Source organism: Barbus barbus (assembly GCF_936440315.1).
Source record: "Barbus barbus genome assembly, chromosome: 11".
Classification (NCBI taxonomy): domain Eukaryota; kingdom Metazoa; phylum Chordata; class Actinopteri; order Cypriniformes; family Cyprinidae; genus Barbus; species Barbus barbus.
This window is the reverse complement of record NC_136739.1, coordinates 7,818,603-7,833,270: the sequence shown is the minus strand read 5'-3', so window position 1 is coordinate 7,833,270 and position 14,668 is coordinate 7,818,603. Positions and strand designations below refer to the sequence as shown.

Below are 14,668 nucleotides of genomic sequence, written 5' to 3'. Positions count from 1 at the left end.
TTTTAGTAATTTTGTTATGTGATTTTGTCATTAATACTAATACTAATACTAATAATATTAATTCTGTTTAGATTTAATTTCAGTTTATTTCAGAATTAATTGTTGTTTGGTTTTGGTAATTTTACTAATTAACTTACACTTTTATTTACATTTTTTAGTTTAAGTTTTAGTTAAAATTCTATTAAAAAATATAGTAAATATTTATATTTTATGTAATTTCAGCTTTATCTTATTAGCTTTATATAAAGTATTCTAATTACCGATTACAACACTGCTAGATGACTGGGACGTTTCTTTTCAAGACACCAGTAACATACAATATATGGTGTGTTGTAGTTCATCATCACGGTAGTAAGTTTGTTGTATACTGTGTTGTAGTTCATCATGGTAGTGGAGCAGTTGTCATGTCCCCGCAGCGCCGGTAGTGGTGCTGTGAGTCTGCCGAGCACTGAACTCTAAACCCCCGCAGATCTGTTCAATGGGAGCAGACGATAACATAATATTGAAAGTACATTAGTAATCGCTTTAACGGTTCACCACCTCAACGGGGAATAATATTACGTAGCATAAGGAATTCCGATGAATATTCGGTGCAGTTGATGATCTGTGGCGTTTATACAGTCTGTCCGGAGTGAGAACCCGTAGAGGCTGAAACCACTGCAGGTGAGCGGACTCGAGTACTGCTCTATCCGATTCATGAGCGCTCTAACTCCCTCACAACGCTACTCGAATACCGAGGCTTGGTAGCTACTGTAGGCCAATGTTTACATTGACTTAGAATGGATATTCAACAAACCGTATCATGTTGCGATCACTAATCCTGATTAAATTAAGGCTGCAATAATTTATTAATTTTAAAGGGATTAATTTGCAAAAGGTTTCTAAAAAATAATCTACTATTAATGCTTAATCGGCTGAAGCGACCCGCTCTTTCGGCCTGATTTAACGGGCCACATACGCCATTGTTTATAGCCACATTTACTGCGATTAATATGCACAAGTTTCACGTATTTAATAAAATCTAATAACATAATTCGCGCATGCATGAGCTTATTTTTCTATTTTTAGCATTCTAAATATGACATTAGCGCAGTGTCACAGCACTGTTTCTGTTTCCTGGGTTTGTTTTTAGCATTGTAGCTAACGAGTTAGATGTCAAAATAGTGTGTGATATTGACAGTCAGGGGCTGAAACTAATTTTTAAACTGATAATAATATAAATTTGCTTTAACAGAGGCAAAAGTGTCAACATACTGACCCAATATGTTTGTATGTAATGTTTTAGGAGTTATTTAGCATATTGAATTGATGACAGCGATGTTTATTTAACGAAACCGATCATTTGTAAAGTATGAGGTTAAAGAAAGGGTTATATGGATATCGTTATAATATCTGCGGAAGCGTTTAAGTTCATTAATTCAGTGTCACAATAAAACCAAAAAGTTTTGATTTATTTTATTTGTGCCATTTTATTTTCGTGGTTTTCTTTGTCAGGTACCTTGACTTATCATGTATATGACCCCATACATAAATTTGCTAATAATTTAGTGTATGTAATATAATAAATATTATATTCACTGAATTTTACTTAGGCTTTTTCTTCATGACTCTTCTCAAAACCACAATTTCTCACAGTGACCTGACCCATTCTGTTAATCATAATACAGTTATGTCAAACCCAATCTGAGGATATGATATTTATCACATGCTTGTTTGTTTTTGTTGCACCGGTCTCTATCTTTGTGTTGAGATCTTTGTAGTTAACCTATAACCACATCATCTAGCTGTGACTCTGGGTTGCATTTATTTCAAATATTAAACCGAGACACAAGAGCTAATGTTGCCAGTGTTTTATTGCATGCTCATGATTAAAGCATATAACATCTAATATAATAGATATTACATAACATTCATAGGCTTTGTGTAATATACGTTTTGCGTTTATAAATGAAATATATACTGTGTGTTTAGTGTGTGTTATTTATGTGGTGTAATGCACACTTTTTTCTGTCTCGGATCAGCTGATGTTCTCAGGGACCAGAGTCACGTGATGTACGAAGGTAAACACATCCATTTCTCAGAGGTGGATAATAAGCCGCTGTGCTCCTACAGCCCCAAACTCTGCAAGCAGCGCAGATTGAACGGATACGCCTTCTGCATTCGTCATGTTCTGGAGGACAAAACCGCTCCGTTTAAACAGTGCGAATATGTGGCCAAGTATAACAGTCAGCGATGCACCAACCCAATCCCCAAAGCAGAAGAGCGAAGGTAAAATGAGAGGGAATCCAGCAGATTAGAGGCTTACAGAGGGTCATGGTTTGTACACTCTAAGTTGAGTGTTTAGTGTCAGGAATTAACAACTGGTGCTTTTTCAGATTTTAAATTTTTTTTTGCACATTACACTTGTTTCCCTTAATGGTTAATGGTAAAGCTAAAGAGCAGTTAACCTTGTCTGTGGTCATATCACTGTACAGCACTACATGTTTCTTAGTTTGCAGCGAACTCTAACTCTGTAAATTCAATGTGCATTTGGTAATGCAAAGTGCACCAGTTATGCTTAATTTTCACGTAATTGCATGATTTGCATTATTTCTATTTGCATAATCTCCATTTTTGTGGACGGAGGATGATAATATTTGGCTAGATTTGTAATGAGAAGTGTTTGTCATCTTGTTGTCACAGAATCTTAAAGGCTTCCCAGTTTTCTGCAAAAATAAAAGTGAAGAAACTAATTTACTACTGTAGTATGAAATACTGAATATACTTATTATAAAACATTTAGTTTACAGTACATTTATAATGGGATTATATCCCTCGCCCTGTTTCAGAAAAAAAGGTAAAAAGAAAATATAATAATAATTTAGATACTGTTCAAATTTAATAATATTTGACATTTTTTATTCTAGTGTTATTGACAATAGTATTGAATATCAGTATTTTTCAAGGTATTGTGTCAAAGTCCAGACTAATATACTTAAAGTAGTTACTGAAGTAATTACAGTAACTGGGTAATAACTAGCTACTAACCCAGAACCAATTTAAAAAAAAAAAGAATTGTATATGTGAGCCTGGACCACAAAACCAGTAATATGTATCACAGCTATATTTGTAGCAATAGCCAAAAATACATTGTATGGGTCAAAATTGATTTTTCTTTTATACCAAAAATCATTAGGATATTAAGTAAAGATCATGTTCCATGAAGATATTTTGCAAATTTACTGTATACTGTAAATTTATCAAAACTTAATTTTTGATTAGTAATATGCATTGCTAAGGACTTAATTTGGACAACTTTAAAGGTGATTTTCTCAATATTTAGATTTTTTTTGCTCCCTCAGATTCCAGATTTTCAAATAGTTGTATCTCAGCCAAATATTGTCTTATTCTAACAAACCATACATCAATGGAAAACTTATTTATTCAGCTTTCAGATGATGTATAAATCTCAATTTCTGAAAAAAAAAGACCATTATGACTGGTTTTGTGGTCCAGGATCACATTATAATTTATTGCTTATTTGTAGTTTCTGTTGTGTAGAAATCTGAAAATATCTTGTTTGACAACAGGCTGCTGATGGAAGCAAATACAATACGAATTTTGTCCATTTCTTCTTCAAAATTATCAGTGGATTTGTTAAAGAACCACAATTATTAAACACAATTAGAATTTCCTTTCTAATTCTCATCCCTATATGTGGATAGGGGTGTGCGATATGACGATTTTTGAACGTGGATGATAAAAATGTCTCCACGATCTGCTTTTGAAGAAATATCGTAGTATCGTGCTACAGCACACATTCTATCAGTTACAGTTCTGGCACCGCCGTCTGTATGTACTTTACAGCGCCACATCCATTCAGTGTTAACTCAGCGGTAGATTTACTCTCACAGGACACTGCACTTATTTGCAATCACAAAAGTACATTATTTGTGTTTTAAAGCCTTGCCGGTTAAACTTTTCATTCACTCGCTGGTCTGACGTGTGCTTTTTCTTAGCCCGTACACCCGAAGCGCGCACACTAAAAACCCTGTCTAACAGCACCTGATTACTCAACTAATTTATCTTTTGAGCTAATACTGTCAAAACACACAAGGTTTACATATAAACTCAGTTGGTTATGTATAAAATTAAAGTAAAGTTGAGAGAAAAAAGGATACGTGCCTGTATATTAGATGCGTTCAGGTCTTAAAGGGACTGTACGAAACATGCAGCCGACTGTCATTAAAGGGATAGTTCACCCTAAAATTTTATTTCTGTCATTATTTACTCACTCACATGTTGTCCCAAACCTGTATTAATTTCTGTGCTGAACACACAAGAAGATATTTTGAAGAATGTGGGTAACCAAACAGTTGCTTGTCCACATTGACTTTGATAGCAGGGAAAAAAAATACTATGGAAGTCACTGAGGACCAGCAACTGTTTGGTTTTCCACATTCTTCAAAATAGCATGCATGTTCAGCAGAAGAAAGAAACTCATTCAGGTTTAAAACTAATTTTGAGTGAGTAAATGATGGTATAACTATAAACACTATGACAGAATCAACAGATGACAGAATTTTTATTCTTTAATGTTAAAACAACAAAACACACAAAAAAATAACTCTCTACTCTTGACTGAAAAAATAATAGTTACTTATAATAGGAATCAATCTATATAGTGTTTTATTTTTATATTTGTTCATTCAATTTCTTGAATGCTCCTGCTAAATATGCCTATTGTACCTGAAAATAAAGCACTGTTTGTTTTATTTGTATATTAAGTGTATTTGTAATTTCTATCATTGTTCTTATATATTTAATAACAAAGATAAAATAATGATAAAGATTTTCATCTTCGCCCACTTTGGCCTAAATATCCACCATTCTTTTTTTATATTTGGTTACCTTGAAAGGATTTGTCTTTATAATAGGGAAATTAGTTTGGCTGTACTGTGCAGACAAAATAGTAAAACCAACATGACAAAGAATCATGGTGAAATCGTGATATTAAAAAAAAAATTATAAAATCGTGATATATTTTTTACATATTACCCACCCCTATGTGTGGATATGTGCCTGGCCTAACAACCATATTTTACATTAAAACCTATGTGTTACAACAATATAACATGAGAATCAATGAAATTAGGCACTAAAATTTGAGCTCCGCCAGTAGTAGCATGGAGGCATTTGACAGTTCTTCTCAATTCATGTTTAAAATGCGCTTTGTGTGATTTGAACAGATACTGTAACATGTACTGATGCTTTGGCAGATACTGTAACAGCCACCTACAGGTGCTTGGCTTCATCCCGAAGAAGGAGCGTAAGAAGAAGCAGGATGCTCTGGAGGAGGTTCGTGCCCGTGCTCACGTGGAGTCTGTCGCTTTGAATATCACCGTTCCCTCTCTGGCTCTGAGAGACACTAATGGGCTAGATGGCCTCCCTCCGTCTCCGCCGTGCTCCCGTCTGACCCCGATGCCTCTCTCGGACTCTGACCTCCTCGACCCCTTTGCCTTCTATGAGGAGGACACGGATGGAGAGGATAGCGTGGCGCAGAAGAGCTCCAGCAAGCGGAAGCTGCCTAGCAGGCCAGTGATTGGCCTGAGGGTGACCGCTCGGGACCCAGAGCACCATCAGCCAGACATTGAGCACTTTAGCGCCGTCACTGAACCCTGCACACTCCCAACCTCCCCACACCTACCACAACCACCTCCACCACCGGCTTCACCTCCGCCTCAACCCTCGGCGAGGCTTGTCCAGCCCCCTCAACATACAGATCGGCCCGCTTACGCCCAACATGGGGCAGTGCAGACTCTGCTATGCAAGCCAGCTCCACCTCAGACTGGGCCTTCTGTTTTATCTGGTCTGCTCCCGTCTGCTGGGGTTCAGACCCAGCCTGTTAGCCGGAGACCTGTCCCTGCTGCATCCCCCCGCCCACCTGCTGCCCAGGACTTCCCACAGCCCCGCACAGTGGCCATGCGCCCCACTGCCTTTACAGCACCCCCTGTCTGCCTGCTCAGACTACAGCACCTTGTGCAGCTCTATGCTCAGAGACAGAGAGAACACGGAGACCTGTTCCCACATCTTGGTACGACCAACTTGTTACAATTAAGCAGTTCTGTTCTACACAATACAAAATGCACAAACTAAAAACTAGGGTTGCAAAGGGGTAAAAAAAAAACTTTTCTACAAGTTTCCAAAAATTCTGGAAAGTTTTGGTTATGCGTTAATTGTGTGTGTATGTGTATGTGTGTATATATATATATATGTATATATATGTGTGTGTGTCAAAGACGAAAGAGAGTTTTCAAGCATCAAAACTATATATGTATGTTTGTATGTGTGTGTATATATACACATATACACGTGTCAAAGACGAAAGAGGGTTTAACAATCTTGTCAAGCATATTTACTACAAGAATCAGTTTATGACATATTAAAAGACTAACTAGTTTTACCCCAAATACTACTTACTTGTAATTTTACATTCTTAAACATTGCCTCTATCCTATTTTGGCCATTTGTCTGAAAGCATTTTTTACTAATTTAAAATGCAATCAAATTTAGTTTGCTCACTTTTTCTTTTACATATTTTAATACGTACAGGTCAGAATAAGTATGTTGTTTATATTTTTACATGCATATAAGTGTTACACTGAGTAACAATAGAACATTTTCACCCACATTTTGACATTTTATTCACCCAAAACTTATTTGAAACCTTAAAAGTAGACACTTTACTTACATTTAATGTGCACTTTGTATCTATGCATATATTCACAAACACGCACACAAACGTTGTGGTCAGTAAGGAAATTATTTATTTTATTCAGCAAGGATGATATTAAATTGATGAAAAGTGACAGTATATTTATAAAGTTACAAAAGCAATGCTTTTTCAGCTAAATGCTGTTCTTTTCAACTTTCTATTTCCCATAATATCATAAAAGAGTCATGAGTAATCCACTAAAATATTAAGTATTTCTTGAGCAGCAAATCAGTATATTAGAATGATTTCTGAAGGACCGTGTGACACTGAAGACTCGAGTAATGCTGCTGAAAATTCAGCTTTGCTTCACAGAAATATTTTTAAATTATTTTTTTAATGCATTTTAAAATATACTAAATTACAAAGCAGTTGTTTTAAATTGTAGTAATATTTTATAATGTATGTAGCAATATGCAATGTCCTTGTCCTTGATGTCTAATCATATATGCATGTGTGTTTCCATAGGGCTAGACTGGTCTGAGGACAGTACAGATGATGAAGATTCAGAGGAGCTTGTTCCTTTATTGCCTCAGGCCTGGAGACTTCAGGAAAGAAGCTCACATCAAAGGTAAGAAATTCACTCCTCACTTGCTCCTCACAACTTCTGAGATGGTAAATATAATGCCATTTATAATTAATGTACTCCACGAGATCAAAATGTTTTAGAGAAAAACAAGCATGTTATTATCCAGACTGATTTGTTTTGTTTGTGTGCATCAGCTCCAATGAAAAGCCGCTTTCCCGGCGGGCACGTCTGGCACAGCTATGTACATACCTACAGGAGAGGTATAAACACCTGTGCCGACAGGACAGGGCAGCCACCCGTCACAGCAGATACCGATACGCCTTCCGGAAAGCTCTGCTCCATGCTGCAAGCAAAGACCCAGACTGCACTGCACAGCTCATTCAGAAACTCAGCAAGAGCTCACAGATCTCAACCTGGTGTGTTGAACATGACATGTTTGCAAGAATTGTGCGCATTTCAGGGCTGTGTGTGATTTTAATATGTCTGTATAAATGATTTTATTTCTTCAGTTCAAGGTCTGCAGTACCACACAAGTATGAAAGGACAATGTGTACAGGAACCACGAAGGGTCAAAGCTGCAGCAACATAGCTTTGCCATTTTCACGTCACTGTTTTCAACGTATCCTTTAACTAAAATGACCAGATATTAGTGGTGGCCTAGTGATGAAACGATGAATTGTCAGTGTGAACAATGGCCAAGTCACAAGCAACACCTGCGTGCAGTTGTCAGATGCCAGTGTGTTATGTTCTTGACAGCACGTTGACGCAGATATCCTGTTGAATCATTCTCAGCAGCTGTTCTCCAGTTGCACGGCACGGTTCGCTGATGGACAGCAGTGCTCCGTTCCTGTGTTTGACATCACTCACCAGACACCTCTTTGTGACGAACATGCCAAGAAAATGGTGATAAACCACACAACTTATCTTGATAACCATAAAAAGGGATGTCTTTACACAGTACAGCGTTGGTTGTAAGTTGTACGTAAATGTGTGTGTGGCAGGATAATTTCCTGCGCGGGGATGGCAACAGACGCAGTCAGCAGCAGCAGCAGCTGCGGCGCCCACGTAAGAAGACCAAACCACCTGCACTGACGAAGAAACACAAAAAGAAAAGAAGACGAGGTCCACGCAGACCGCAGAAGCCCATTCCTCCCGCTGTGCCACAGGGCAACTTGCTAATGCCCACCCTCTCACTCCCCACTCACCACGCCCATGTCAGGTGCATATACTGCTTTCAAATGCATCACAGTCTTGCTTCACAAATGTTTCATTGTTGCATTTCAAAATGTGTCCTTACACATTGGAAATACCAATGTTGTAGTCAAGACCAGCTCATTTGAGGTAAAGTCACCTTTATTTATGTAGTGCTTTATACAATACAGATTGTGTCAAAGCATCTTTACAATATAAAAGAGCAAAATAGCATGTCGATAATGCAAGAGGACAATAATAAAAAGTCAGTTTTTCAGTTAAAGTCAGTTCATCATTGATTCAGTGATGTCATCATCCAGCTCAGTTCAGTTCACTTCAAATAGTGTCAAATAGCCAGAAATTAAGTGTCCCCAACTAAGCAAGCTAAAGGCGACGACAAGGAACCTAAACTCCATCGGTGACAGAAATGGAGAAAAAAAAAAACTTGAGAGAAACCAGGCTCAATTGGGGGACCAGTTCTCCTCTGGCCAGATGAAACCAGCATGGTGTCTAGCTCAAGAACCAAGTAGGTTGAGTTCAAGTCAAGATTGAGACTAGAAGAGGTTCTGAATGATCCATACCGTGTAAATAAGGGGTACCCAGTCCTGTTTCTGGAGATATACCTTCTTGCAAAGTTCATCCCCAATTCTAAGTCCAGGTAATTAATTAAGGTGCACTTTTTATTTTTCAGGAGCACATGATAATTAAAAATAATATAACAGGTGTGCTGGTGCAGGTTTGGAACTGAACTCTGCAGGTAGGTATATCTCCAGGAACAGGACAGGGCACCCCTGAGTTACACAGTAAATATAAACAATTCTGTCACGACAGCACAGAATGCTAGTTGGCATGGACCACAAAATGTATCCACAGTGTTATGCTGAGACCATGACAAGACCAAGACTATGATAATATGGTCTTGAGGCCAAGTCTAGTTTTGAATACTAAAAAATCTGACAAACACATGTTGTATTGCCAGTGTTGTCGCAAGGATACTGTAAAAGCCAGTAGAGTAGGACAACTACTGTCATAAAAGATTATCTTGCTGAGGAAGTTAATGTCAGACAGTCTGTCGTTATGTTGATAGCTAGCTACCTGAAATGTAACACTTCCAGTTCAATGAAAGGCAGGAAGGGAACTCAACCTCGCGAGTATCTAGGTTACCACAACAGCAACAACACAAGAGGATCTGTGCTTGTAATGTGTTGGCCAACCATTCATATTCATGTATTTCATAGAGTATGTTTCTGACTTCATTCAACTTAAGTCTAGCTGGCACTCACTCTCTGCCTGTCGCTCTAGCAGGAGTCCGTCAACCCCTGAACTCAGCGCAGACGAGCTTCCTGACGACATCACAAATGAAATGCCTGACATTCCCAATGATCTTGAGCTGAATCAGGAAGATTTCTCTGATGTGCTGCCCAGACTCCCCGATGATCTTCAGGATTTTGACCTTTTTGAGGGTACGTTCACATCTGATTATATGACAACAAAATATGATAAAGACTCTAGAGTAGCCTCTTTTGATTTGGGCCAGCAAGAAATGACAAAGACTAGCATTTGCCAATCAACACTCAAATTTTCTTCAAAAAATCTACTTGCCCGTTGGTTGGTTTGCACTTTGTCTGAGTTGTCTTTGTGGATCCAGGTAAAAATGGAGAGTTGTTGCCCACCACAGAGGAGGCAGAGGAGCTGGTCAGAGCCCTGCAGGCCATGGGGTCATATCCTGACTCCCTGGTGTGTTTGTCCTCAATGGCCGAACTGACCCCAGCAGACGGGGTAGACCACCGAACCATGGCTGTGTTCTCGGGATCAGGGGTCACAGCGACTGGCATCGGAGACCTTCTAAATGGCCGAATGGCTTCTGAGACTTTTCCCAATCTAGAGCTGGAGGGAAATCTCCTCCACGCCCCGACAGACCATCATTTCCCAACATCCCCTTCTCCCCAGCCAGCCCAGAGCAGCGCCACCGCACCCTCTACAAATCTCAGTGGTGGGTTAACAGAACGAACGTTTTCCCGAGCTCCCAAACCGGACTCGTCCCCACCAGTTAGTCATTACAGCAGCGAGCATGTGCCATCGCCCTACAGGGATCATATCTCACCCCCACATGGTGCCTCTTATCAAACCGACCCGCCTCTCTTGCTGGAGGTGCCTTTGAGTGGAGCGCCCGGGCCTCCGCGCACCTCCTGGAATAACCTCCCGCTTTCGCTCACAGACCCGGCACAGTTCGGTAACCTCCTCACTGCTGAAACTCACCTGCTCTCCACCGCTCTGTCCACCCCGCCCTCCACGTCCCACTCCATAATCCTGCAGCCCACTGCTGCTCTCTCCGCTCTACCCCAACCGGGCCTGACCGGCCTCACCTCACCCTCATCCTCGCCCTCTTCACGGGACCTTCTCACCCCCACCCAACCTAAACTACAGCTCCCACAGTTTAGTGCAGCCTTCGGCCACCAACTGGCTTCCCACAGTGGGATCCCCAAAGACCTGCAGCCTAGCCATAGCTCGACAGCACCACCTACAGGCTTTATCATCACTAGTGCCACTGCGGCCACTCCCCCGTTCCCTCAGAGCAACTGAGTCTGGTTAGAGAGACCACCCAATCTCACATTTTAAAGGGATAGTTCACTCAAAAATGAAAACTGTCATCATTTACTCACCGTCCTTGGAACAAGAAAGGAGAAATTCTAAACTATGTTCACTTTTCGCTCTTAAAAAAAAAAGAAAAAAGTAGTGAATAAGGGCTGTCAAGCTCTAAAAAGGCACTCTAAATTTCTACACATTTAAACTGGTGTATAACAATCAGTTATGGCGTGTGATGACCAGGATTGTTTAGCAATGTCTTTCCGTGGCATATTTGCCTGTTTACACACGACTTTGAGTGAGTAAAGGCCTGTTTACACCAAGACAGATGTTTAGTAAACATTTTAATTTGAATGAATGGCTGTTAATGCATCTGTTCAGACCGACACACATATTTTCATACTGTCAGTGCTAATTTGGCAAACTGCAAAGAAAACTGGCCGACCGGTAGTTTGCACTTTTGATCACAAAAAATCATTGCATAAAACAATGATGTGATGGCGCTCACTAATACTATTTTGTGATCAAAGTGACCGTAATTAGCAGAGGAAGAATCCAGAACTGGCTCTCTTGTCTCTGGATTTTTTTAAATACAAAAGTCTGAACGGCCGTTTGAAAACATGAAAATACTGATCGACTTCCTTTCTTCTTTGTGATAAGTGCGTGTCAGAAGTGGAAATTAGCACAGTACTTCTGTTTTTCAGTAAGCGCCACCTACTGTCATGGAGTGAATTTGCATTTTCATTCAACACATCTGCCTTTTTCCCCATTGGTCTTAACAGAAAATCAAATCTGTCTAAACAGGCTTTTAATTACTTAAATTTCAGTCAGTTCCTAACTCAAAGCTATCGTATGTCTTCAGAAGACTTGGAATAAAGTGTACAAGTCACATGGCCCTTTTTTATGGTGCTTTCATGTCCATTCATCTTAATTGCATGTAGAAGAGCAGCCTGAACATTCTTGAAAACGTCTCCTTTTGTGTTCTTCAGAAGAAAGTATGGGTTTAAGGGTTTCTCTTTTGGGTGAACTAACTCTTGAATTTCATCACCAACCATAGATCTGCAGCAGATTTTGAATCATTCTGTACACGTATCTCTGCTTGGTCTGTCAGCAGTGTCCATTCTCTGTTTGTTATTGCTGTTATCCAAGAGTTATGTTCTACCCTCATATGCCCCTTTTCCACTAAATGGTGCTAGTGCAGGAGCCAGTGATCTGTGGAGCTGTCTCAGAGCCGACCCATATTTCTTGAGAGCCAAACAGTGATCTAACTGACAACATTACTACATTACCTGATCATGTGCATTACAGTCTTAGTTTATTCCAGTTTGTAAATAAATCATTATTTCAGACAGACAGGGACTATATTGTTGCTGGAGACGCTGTGCAGCACGATTAAAAATAGAAATGTCAACTGAGGTTGTGTGCAACATATATTTTTACGTTATACAGGACTCTTTTACCATCCAGTGACTCTAATGTTACTAGATCTTTGAGATCTGCAGGTTTAGGAGCTAAGGCACAAAACCACCTTTTTTCAGTGGAAACGTGCAAAAACAGGCACCAGCACCGTGTAAGTGGAAAAGGGGTGGTGGTCTGTTGTACTAAGGCTAGTGAATCATATTCTTGTCATATTACTTGTTCCATTAGTATAATATTCCTCAAATGAGAGTAGCAGGTTGTTGGTTGGCTTGTGTCCTGTAGAGTCCTTGTGAGAGGAATGTGCTGGTGTGTGTTGGCTGGAGAAAGAGCAGGGCAAGACTCTTGTTTATACTTGGTATTAGCATCAGTCTTGGGTAATCTGATCACAAGTAGTCAGCTGAGGAATAATCATTTACACATGGTGTTAACGTGCATTTCCACCACTTATGATGGGTTTTTATTAGGGCTGGGCGATATATTGCATGCGATATGCGCATCTCATCAGTAAAGCCGGTTCCTTGATTAGCGCTAAATTTCCATCACCTGTTTTCAAATGGAGCGGCATTTAATACACGGAGCCGTAGTTCACTGACAAGCTACGCAATATCGCTTTCATTATCGCTGATATATCGCCTTCGATAATGAACGTGATATTGCATAGCTTGTCAGTAAATGTGTTTAATTTTTAAATATAAAATCAATTAATTGGAGATGCTTTTGATTATTAAAATTTAATGGAACAATTAAAATGGAATCCAGAAAATAATGGAGAACAGAATTTGGTAAAGATGATAAAACTGTAAAACTCAATTAATTAGACAGGCTTTTTGATTAATAAAATTTTTAAAAAAGAATTTGGAAATAAAACGGATTTCATAGGGCCCTATAATCATAATTATTCTTTTTTGGTTAGAAAAATGGATTTAATTGAACAATAGCTTTTAAAATGACTTAAGGTACATATAGCAATGATGTAATAATAATTAGTTTAAATGAAGTATCAAAAGCAAGAAATCATATGGTTTTAAACTGTTAAAATACATAATGTATTCTAAACAATGGAGCTAATGTAGATTAAGCATTACGACAAAGGCTTGCAGGGATTGTTAAACAGATTGTTTTTACACATTACTGTTTAATATTGTCCAAGCACCATTTAATTCAAACGTACACTTAATCTTTAATATTTGGCCATTTCTTTAGGACAGAAATGCCACAGCCACTGTAATTAAATGAATATGTGGACATCAAACCGTGTAAACTCAGAGTGAGCGGTTGAGCTTTTATTTTGAAATCTCGATGTATTCTCCTGTGTTTGTGTAGATTTATAAATGATTTACCTTACAAATCTGATGAAATGGCGCGCATTGCGTTCCCAGATGAACATTATAATAAACACAAACTCTCAACAACATGCAGAGATGAGTATGAGATGCTCCACATGTAAATGATAACAGTTTCTGAGTAGCCGCTGTGAGACGCACAAACTTAACCTACACGCATGTAAATAATTAAAGAGCATATACTGTGTGAACTGCATCGCATATAATTATTTAATTCAATCATAGCGTTTGCGAATTCACAATTATGATTTTTAACTGGGTTTAATATATCATGCAGCCTTGGGAAATAGTCTAAAAATGTGTTTTATGGATTCTCGTCCGTGAAATGCGCCATTCTGGCGGTTAGTCGAAGCGAGCAAAATGAAGTCGACGATTTTTAAAAATCGACTAGTCGACTAAAATCGATTAATCGCGACAGCCCTATTGATGAAGTACAAAAAGAAAAAAAGAAAAATAAATCGGCACACTCATGCCCTCATATTTGAACTTGATTGTTGATATGAGAAATTTACGATTTACACAATTTACGCTTTATTTTTGAGCAAGCTGTCACTCACGAGACTGCAGCAATTAGCAAATGACAGATCCAATCAGTTCCTGATTGACAAAATAAAATCCCGCTCTACAATTTTTCTCATTTGAGAAGCCATCATTCTGATATGTCACAATAGAGCAGAAAATCTAGTTGCAATGAGGTCAACTTTATAGTTGTACATAGCTTGCAAAATTACAGCATATTGATTAAGTATAAAATGAGAAGGTGGTCCAGGATGCATTAGTGTAATGCAATGTGGCATCCATGTGATTGGATCACCCAAGATGCATACCAGTATAAAAACAAACCATAAA

General features: G+C 38.8%; 1 protein-coding gene across 2 annotated transcripts; it reads left to right on the top strand.

Annotated features, from left to right (window-relative positions):
* The first annotated feature begins 280 nt into the window (after positions 1 to 280).
* Positions 281 to 11,187, top strand: LOC306877161 (INO80 complex subunit D-like). Of its 2 annotated transcripts, XM_079428722.1 has the most exons (10): positions 281 to 663; positions 2,022 to 2,268; positions 5,259 to 6,073; positions 7,220 to 7,322; positions 7,475 to 7,696; positions 7,790 to 7,899; positions 8,050 to 8,183; positions 8,282 to 8,499; positions 9,777 to 9,934; positions 10,120 to 11,187. In XM_079428722.1, exons 2-10 carry the CDS (start codon positions 2,051 to 2,053, stop codon positions 11,052 to 11,054), a joined length of 2,913 nt encoding a protein of 970 aa, XP_079284848.1. In that variant the 5' UTR covers positions 281 to 663; positions 2,022 to 2,050; the 3' UTR covers positions 11,055 to 11,187. The 2 variants fall into 2 exon arrangements, with proteins under 2 accessions (XP_079284848.1, XP_079284847.1); XM_079428721.1 differs by lacking the exon at positions 281 to 663 and having other exon boundaries at positions 1,317 to 2,268.
* The last annotated feature ends 3,481 nt before the right edge of the window (positions 11,188 to 14,668 follow it).